This window comes from Fundulus heteroclitus, chromosome 5 (genome assembly GCF_011125445.2).
Source record: "Fundulus heteroclitus isolate FHET01 chromosome 5, MU-UCD_Fhet_4.1, whole genome shotgun sequence".
Taxonomy (NCBI): domain Eukaryota; kingdom Metazoa; phylum Chordata; class Actinopteri; order Cyprinodontiformes; family Fundulidae; genus Fundulus; species Fundulus heteroclitus.
Window position 1 is genome coordinate 22,995,744 of NC_046365.1, and position 9,590 is coordinate 23,005,333.

Genomic DNA, 9,590 nt, shown 5'->3' on the forward strand with positions numbered 1-9,590 from the left:
GTCCCAGCAACAATCTCACACTAGAAAAACTCCTTGAAATAAGTTAATAAATTAATTATCCTCTTTAGATCCATTAAGAATATTTTCCATACACAGTAATTTTTCTTTTCGTTATATTTATATTTATGGTACAGTTAAAAGCGTCATTATCGATGTGTAAGCAATATTTCAGTTAGACATCCTATCCTCTAGAGGGCAGTGCCCTGTAAGAATTACATCTAATTGGATTAAACAAAAGCATCTAATAACTTTTCGGATTATTAATAATTTGTGAAATATCCTCAAATATCCCTTTTTCAAACATCCGATTTACATCTTATGCGGGTGGGGAAAATAATAGTGTAGTAATTTCGTGGCGTTTTGGTCATCGTCTTTAAAATGTCCTGGACGTTTGGATGTTTTTCCCACAATGCACCGCCGTTTCTTTCTACTTCCTCTTTCCGCCATATTGCAGAACCGGTAAGATGTCTTTTTACACACTCAGCTACAATCTTTAAAGAATCTAAGCCATCTGCGCGATAGATTGCCACTAAACCTTCCCGTTTCATTGTGAAAGCACACAGAAGTAATATGAGAAGAGTATTGGCCATGTTAATAAAGCCATTGTTTGACATTTATTCTGTTACAATTCCTCCTCTGTTCGGCCCTGGGACTCGGTGTGTTCAAGACGCCCAGATAGCCATTTGTGTTCTCACTAGTGTCGGGGGTCCTTCTTTAATGCACGTAAAAACCTCGAAAACGCCGTATAAATGTTTCTTTTTAGCGCATATCTTTTGCTATTGGCACTTTCAACAAAGTTAATCTGTCGGGAATGTCGTTACCGCTCAGTGGAGAAGGCTAAGTTAGCTTGCTAGCATCTCTGGGTGCTCACGGTGAACCATGCTTTGCTGGGAAGCTCGGGTTAACTTAGACTCCTCGATGAGGAATATATACATCTCCTTTTAAGCGTTTGACCGAGCTGTATCGGAATAATTTGTCTAAAGTTGCTGAGAGATGTTAGAAGCCTTTCTCCGGTGTTGGATGAGCTGCTGTTGTGCTTTTTCTATTGAGGTCTACAGGTTATTCTTATTAAACAAAATCGTGTTAAATAATGGTCATGTCTACAATGTTTGTGAGTTTTTGTCAAAAACGATTCATATTCAGTGAGGCTTGTGCTTATAATGAAAAAAACCTGAAAACAACATTTCCCTGTGGACCTTTTTGAGATCTTGCTACCTGCAGCTTTTACATGCCTGATGTTTCTTGTTGGTGTGTGCAGGCATCATGGTGCGCATGAACGTTCTGGCAGATGCTCTGAAAAGCATCAACAATGCTGAGAAGCGTGGGAAACGCCAGGTCCTCATCAGGCCCTGCTCCAAGGTTATTGTGCGCTTTCTAACCGTCATGATGAAGCACGGTGAGTCTCAGAAGAACACCCGCATTGCATGTGTGATGGTTGGGCCTCTTTATGTGGATTGAGTGTCATGTCTGATGTTTTTCTTCCATTTGAAACCTCCAGGTTACATTGGTGAGTTTGAGATCATTGACGACCACAGAGCCGGGAAAATCGTTGTGAATCTCACAGGCAGGCTGAACAAGGTAAACTTTTTTTTTTCTTCCTAGTGTGCGGATTGCTTTGTTACTACCACTTACAAATGACGATGGCGATTTTTTGGTGTTCTCATTAGAATCGGTAGCCTTTTGTGTTAGAATGAAAAAACGATAAACCCTTGTTTTTAAATGTGTTTTTTGTGTATTAAGCAGAAGTGATTGAATTTTTTCTTTTCCCTCTTTTGTCCTTTAGTGCGGTGTGATTAGTCCACGTTTTGATCTTCAGCTCAAGGATCTTGAGAAGTGGCAGAACAACCTGCTGCCATCTCGACAGTTTGGGTGAGAATCACTAAGCAACTCTGTGCACTTTAGTTTTTCACTGGACTTTAAAGGAAACAAAGCGTGCCTTTAAAATCAGACCTCTTGGTCAAATGAAGTTGTTGGTCACATTTCTGTCTGTTTGTGTTTTTAAGATAGACAAACTTGTATGATTCTTCGAGTTTAGGCAGTTTTTAAACAGCTGTGTACGGAATACAGTGATTTTTACTGTCTTAGTTAATTATAGCTAGGGCTGTGGGAGTTGGCTGAAAAATGTATCACAATATAAGCCGATATCGATAAGTATTGAGTAGTGCTTCTACTCATTTGAAACAAGGACCAGAGGAAAAAAGCCCGAATTTAAACTGTAACCCTAACCCTGTTTAAGTGTAATCTTAACCTTTAAAATATGTCAGCTCTCCTACCAGCCTTGCTTAGTTTGGCTGTTTTATATCTGTGACACTGAGCTTGATACACTGAGCTGCTCCAAGCCAGCGGTCACAAGGACAACCGGCATCACAGTCCCTCTCTGTTCTCACGGACAGGGGTGGGATGGGAGCCTGCTGGAAAAGAAACGGCTCTAGCCAATCACACGTTTACCACCAGTTCCACCGCTTCGTCCCACTGGCAGAAAGTGTGGGAATTGTAGGAATTTGCCACAAGAAATATAGGCAACAGTACACTCAACTATGAAGGGTAATACGTCAGCGCGGTGTCCGCCAAGCGCACAGTACGCCCGGATATATGGGAGCCTTTAGGCAGCCTGCTCCTCTGCCTAAATCCCCCAGAATGCCATGTGGTTCTGGATCAGAGTTCAGTGGAGTTATTGCAGATTTTATCGGATGTATTTTCTATTTATATCAATCATCGCGATATACTGATTTATTGCCCAGCCCTGATTGTAGTCTTTATTGGTTAGATTACAGCTAATCTAATTTTCCTGTTGCATCTTTTAGAAATTTAGTTTCTTTTTATCAAACTGGACACTTCGGCATGTATAAAATATATTTTATTTGTTACATCTGTTACCATGAATTTCTGCATTATTTCCAGCCTGTTGGTTGGAGTCTCAATAGGTTTCTAAACTAACTTTTTCCTGTAGGTGCATTTATACATCTAAATTTTTTTCTCTAAGTGCGCCTAAATAACATTTAACACCACAGTTTAACATATTAACTTTTTTTTTTATCACTGTTCATAAAAACAATATTAAGTTGGAAATTATTAACTAACTGGACAATATAACGTTTATTTTAAACGGTTCTATAACAATGTGGTGAAAAAGTATTGGTGCTTAAAGGGCTTAACTGAAATGTAAACTCTATAAAAAAAAAAACAGGATTATTAAAAACAATCTGCGTCTCTGGCTGAATGTTCACTTCGCTGCAGGGGAAACATTCTGCGAGGGGCCCAGTGTTACCCGGCGTTTCCCCTGAGAATGGTCAATACTTTTATCATTTCCAATACGCAGCAATATTTTCTGAAGGCACGTGGCTCTTAATAGTTAAGAGTAAAACATGTTTGATTTCTTCCTTAGGGCAAAACCTATAAATATGGGATAATCCAGGCCTTGTTAAAAATAAATTTAAATTTTGTTTGTCAAGAATGTAGACAAGGTAACACTTAACAGAAGGTTCAATGTCCTATATGGAAGTTTGCACCTTTGATTCAGTCGTTAATTCATATTTTCATAATTGTTCATCTTTAAGCCTGTGTCTGATGAGGAATATAAAATGTGTTGGTGAGGGACAGATAAAGGGTCATTCTATACTTGAATAAATGTTGTTTCAAAACAAGTTTCAAAGCATATAAAATATACAGTGTAAACAAATGTCTGGTATATGCAAATGCAGTTCTGGTACTTTTGCTGAATATTGTCTTTAGCGGTCAGCTCCAGCAGCAGAGTAGGCTGCTATGGATTCCTACTTTTCATTTATTTATCAGCTTCAGTCTCCCTCCACTATGACCCGTTATTAGCTTCTAATGCTAATTAACAAAGGAGGGAGACTAACTGGTTTGACTTATTGCTTCACTATATACTAGCCGACCAAGCGGTCAGCATTTTCCTGCATATTGAAGCAGAACGGGCCGTTGTGGTTCGGAAGAGCACACCATGGAAGCTGATTTAGACGGAGGAGCTCAGACCGACAGATAACCGTCATTGGCCATTTTGGCTGAGATGCTGATATTTTACAGTAATATTAGCTTATATTGTCTGGAAGGTTTACTACTTTGATGTTCAGATACAGGAGGTTAACAGGTGCCTCTCACATCGCTCTGTAACATTAGTGTTGTAGCGCTAGCACAGCTAACTTGTGGTACGATCAACATAGTTTTTGTCCTGTCCGCCTGCCTCACCGGGAAAGTACCTCCGACCAACGCTTTGTTTGCCTTTTCAGCTAAAGAGGGCCGCGTTTCTTTGGATGTAGTTGCCATGTTAGCAGAGTTGAGGAAAGATGCTCTCAGTTGCAGGTTTTGTAGGTTGTGGACAAAAGCTCGGGTCAATTTTAACAATCCTGTTTGAACAGGCTGCATTTAATAACATGAGCTACTTTAATAAGTTGATCATGTGACTGAAAGCAGAAATGATATCTAGTTGCATTTGGATCATTGATCGGTTTATAGAAAGTGCTGTTAATGCAGGGTATCTCTTTATTTATTCATACCCTGCTTTTTCATGTGCTACCAACTGGCTGTGGGTGCTAGAAATAGACCGAGGGGATACGGGTCGTCCTGCGCAGCAGCAACACAGGTCCTCCGTTCCTTTGAAACGTTGCAACTATTCAGTGAAATGTTGCTTTAAGAGCATCTGGCTTCAGTCTAAGCTCAGAAAATCTCCAGCAGCAGCGACGGACTGGACATAATGAGCAACAGGGCAGAAAATGTAAAATCAATGCGATGTAACTTCTGGAACTTCAGTGTGCTGAGTAAAATGAGCATCTGATGGAGAAAAGAGACTTTTTCACACTGCTGCTAACAAAGTTGGAATCCTTTCCTGTTAAATCCCAATTGGCCTAACAGAGAAAATACGTTTTTGAGCAATAATTCTGACTTTTAGCGTCTTGAAATTTAGAAAAGACGATTTTCTTTGCTTACATCACCGTGCGCATCAGGACGACTCGTTCTAAGGGAGCAAAAGTTATGCAAAGGAAAATTATTATGTTTTTTATAATTTTGGTAATTGAACGTTTAGTTGTTTTTGAAACTTGAAGACCTGAGGTTTAAAACTGAAAGTCTTCGTTAAATTAAAACATTTGATCCGTTCTCACTGATTTGTTTGGTGTCTGGGGGTCTTGATGTCATTGCTGGTTTTTATCTGAATTCTGGTGTTTTACAATCTTTACCTAGAAAACAACTGAGCAGCTGATTGACTAGAGCTTGAATAATTTGATGGGGAAAGTTTTGCTTGTCATAAATCTGTTGAGTTACAAACAAAGTGATTTATTTTTTATGGTGGGGGGTGGTGTTTCTTGAAAGTTTAACTGTACATTATTTGTAGGGCTGCAACAATTGGATTATCCGATTATTGAAATAAAATTCAGCTAATTTAGTACTTGAATTGTTAACTGGAGTCTACTGACTCTAAAATGTCATCTGATTGAAGAACAACCAACTCAGAGCAGTAGTTAAGCCAAAACTGTGCAAAATATATACATTTTACATTTAAGATGACAACCCTTCTTAGTCTCAAAAAGCCTTTTTGTTGTTTCATTAATTTGTTAATAAAAAATGGTAAAAAGATTAAGCAATTGGCAAAATAATAAGTGTAATCCTAGTTAAATTGTTTACTGCTTTGCCAGATATGGATAGGTTAGAGATTAGACTGACTAGATGGGTGTAGATCTCAATTATTAAATTACCATGTCAGCATCAATTTTTATTTTTTTAATGTTTCTACCATTTAAAATAATTTAACTTTATTGATCTCACAATGAGAAATTCACTTCTGCATTTAAGCCATCCTCATGGGGAGCAGTGAGCTGCAACTATGTGGCGCCTGGGGAACAATCAGGGGTTAAGGGTCTTGCTCAGGGACCCAGAGTGCAGGCAGTGGGGATTGAACCGTGTACTAACAGAGTCTAGTGGGTAGACCTAGTGGTATACGGTAAACATTTTTTAGTTCAAGACACTTGAGGTATGTTCATTTATGAAGATTATATATTTTTACTTTACTCTAAAAAGACAATTACCTAAATAATCAATAGCTGCAGCCCTAATCATTTGTGTGTCATGGTTTTGGTTCATAGAGTTTTTTTTTTTCTTCTTTTTCTTTCTGCAGGGACCCGTTTATGGCAGCTTTAACTATTATTATCAGGGTTCATACGTAGTCTTAAGTAAACTAGAGAAGAGGGAAATTAGCTTTTTTCAACCTCCAGGAGTGTGATGTTTGTGGAGACATGTTTGCATTTCAGTTTGTGTTCAGTTAACCCTAGAGGACTTTAAATTTAGGTTGAACTTGACCTGAGCTTCATAAAGTGGGTCTGGTTAAAAATCTAAATTTAGATTCTGAAAGAAAACAACTTTACAGATCAAAAATGCCAAAGTCCACAAACTCTTTCTGAGAATCTGAATTTAATGTAGAATAGACCGGTCCTTATTTCTGAAGTATTTAGAAATGGCGTAGAATTAGAATTTTGTAATAAATTTGTAAAATCTCTATTATTTACTTAGCTTCATAGGGGGAGAAGTAATTTCTTGATTGTCATGTATTAACAGGATTCTGCTTTTTATCATGGGTTGCATTTAATTTCTCCTATTGTGATGTTTTTTTTCTCTCTCCACATTACATAAATTTTGTTCTTAAACGTGAATATGATGGCAATTATTTTCTAGCAAACTTGGGAGGACTGTATGTTAAATAGATTCCTGACCTTGTTTTCATGGTTAAATACGTTGTGTAATGAAGTGTTTCTGAACTCTGGCTTCTTCTCCTCAGATACATTGTGCTGACCACCTCAGCTGGCATCATGGACCACGAAGAGGCCAGACGGAAACACACAGGAGGCAAAATCCTTGGATTCTTTTTCTAAAATGTAAAGAACTGCAAATAAAAAAAGCCAGGAGAAAGCTGTTGGTTTCGTTGTCTCATTTCAACTATTAGAAAGTCCAGACGTGCACTAACGGTGTTTCAGACATAAATGAAGTAGGATCTTTTAGCTGGGAAGGTTTTAGTCTCTATAAAAATATAAAATAACGGATTAAGAAAGTAATGTGGAAGATTTAGATAAAAGCCGGTGCAGGTTTAGTGGACGGTGGCCAAAGCAATAAGAAATCTCTCCCCAAACAGCGTGTGGATGTTGTGACTGGGCTGAACACCCCCAGAGGGTGCCATCAATAAACACTACAACCGCGTGTAGACCGAACATCGGCTTGTAAAACTTCTTTCCCCCCCAGCAGCTATTAAAAGCCGTCGCCTCTTCCCTACTCTGTTAATCGCTTGTAAAGAGATTTTTTTTTTCTCTTTTTCTCTTCCTGCGCTGCCATCGTCTCACCGCTGTGACCTTTTCTGCAGTCCTCCGAGGATTTTGTCTTCTCCCCAGCCAGCCTCCTGTAGTCTGCTTCCCGGCCCTGCATTAGGCTGGGAGGGGGAGCAGTAACAGGCCGCTAATGTAACAGTTCTGTCCAAACGCTAAAAGCTCACAAACAGATGGCCTCCCTCGGTGGTTTGCAGCACTTAAGAGCTACCTTGTAAAGGAAAGGAGGGGGAAAAAAACAAACGTGTGCTTCTCCTGTTTGGTAAAGGTTTGGGCTAATAAGCTCAGAGTGACTTAAAGCTCTGCTATCAGAGCACAGAGGGATGAAAAAAGGCTTGTTCATGTTCTGGTGCAGCGTGGGCTTTGAGCAGTTTGATTTTGTTTGCCGGTCCTGGAAAAGGTCAAATTGTGTTTCACTGCAGCTTCCCCATCTAAAGTAAAAACAAATAAATCAATGGATGCTGGTCTAATTTTAAAGTTTTGATTAAAAGTTCTTATACTTTAAGAATAAAAGCCCCTTGTGAGAAGTGCTGGTTGCTGGATAAAAACTGCTCCCCGGTGAGAACTTAAACTGAAGGGTTCCACTTAATCTTTAAAGTTTGAGTTTTACTGACATTAGCGTACCCTTTTTACTCCGCCATCAAATAAAAATGAACCGATCTAAAGTGCTGTTACTCTTTGAAGATAATTAACATGAAACCAAACGCCAGATGAAAGAATCAGCAAAATGTAGGGAAGTCCAAAGCAGTTCTGGTACCATCAGTATTAGAGCATTTAAAATTTTTTTTCCTTTTTTGTTGTTGCCAACAATTAAATGAAATGTGCATATAAATTTGATTACAAACAGGATTATTGATGTCAACCTCCAAGCCTGAGTCCAAGCTTTGGCCGACAGTTGAAATCGGTGCAGTCTAGTCAGATTCACATCATGTAGTTGAATTCAGACCAAATTATGCAACAGTCAAATTAATCCTAGTCCAGTTATTAGAAAGGAGCACTCATCCTGAGGTAGCATGTGGCCACAGTGCAACAAACTGCTCAGCACAGAGTCAGGAGTACTTTCTGTGGGACAAAAACAGAATTCATTCAATGAAAGTATAAGCTCTGTCTGGCTCCATCTAGGAACGAAACTCAGGGTCACGCATGATTTCTGTGAAACTACACTTAATAAAAGTAACTAACAATGACTCATGGAAAGAACCAGCTGAACATGGCTCGCTTTCTTTAGGCGCTGATACTGGAAGCACAAACTTGTCACTGACCTTACCAGTGAAAGAAACACCAGGGGTCCTTCCTAACAAAATACTGGCCTGCAGGAACTGATGGGGGGCTTTGTCCAAGAAAGAGACAGAGACCGGGTTAGATGCGAAAGGAAAAACAAAGGGGACATCTTGTCAAAGGTTCAGTAGATAGATCTTAGGTATCCATTACATGGAATGGAAAAAAAATATACTAAAATCTAATGGCAGCACAAATGGAGAGTAGTAGGAGAAAACGGCATCAAGTTATGAATCATTTAGATTAGTCTACATATAGTTTATTATGCTGGATAAAAACACTGATTAAGGAAACAATGCTTGGAACAGCAAACTGAGTCTGAACTATGGAGAACTTTCTAAGTTGGCGGTGTAATAAAGACGGGCTGTGATGTTCAACCTGTCTGATTTCAGTCACCAGAGGAAACTGCTCCTCTGGTGACTGAAAGCGTTTGGTTAAGATGAATGTTATCAGGTGTTTGAACAATATAATGTGTTGGTTTTTACAGTGGTTTAAATTATTTCAAACAGAGCTCCAAGCGAGTCCAGATGCCAGAGAAGCTGTGCAATGACTCCTTACCAGTAAAAATGGGAAGCCCATTCCCACATTGTGTTGCTCCATAATTTGTGAAACCTACAGTTAAGACCCAAACACTGTTCAACACATTCAACGTTAGCGTTTCGCAATTTAAACGTCCGGAAGGTTTTCAACACTGCAGAATCCAGAAAGGTGAGCCTGAAAAAGTGTGGATCCCTGGAATACCGATGGAGCTCCGGTACTCTGGATTTCTGCTGCAGAGAGCGAGCGTTTCAAGACAATGTGTCACTGTGCATCTGGAGACGGGGGTCCACAGCCCAGCAGCCTCCAGCACGTCTTCATCTGTCTTCGCCATATGTCAGGCTTAGACGCCCCTGAAGGTTTCAGAGCTCTGCTGCTGCTGCTGCTGCTGCTGCTGAGGAGGAGATGTGGCGCTCGCCGGATAAATAGAATACATTAATACCGAAATAACAA

The 9,590-nt window shown here is 39.5% G+C and overlaps 1 protein-coding gene across 1 annotated transcript; it reads left to right on the forward strand.

Moving 5' to 3' along the window:
• Window positions 1–329: 329 nt before the first annotated feature.
• rps15a (ribosomal protein S15a) lies at window positions 330–6,918 on the forward strand. The gene is made up of 5 exons (XM_012870223.3): window positions 330–459; window positions 1,259–1,396; window positions 1,499–1,578; window positions 1,784–1,869; window positions 6,785–6,918. The coding sequence occupies exons 1-5, from the start codon at window positions 396–398 to the stop codon at window positions 6,876–6,878; spliced, it is 462 nt and encodes a 153-aa protein (XP_012725677.1). The 5' UTR covers window positions 330–395; the 3' UTR covers window positions 6,879–6,918.
• Window positions 6,919–9,590: the final 2,672 nt, after the last annotated feature.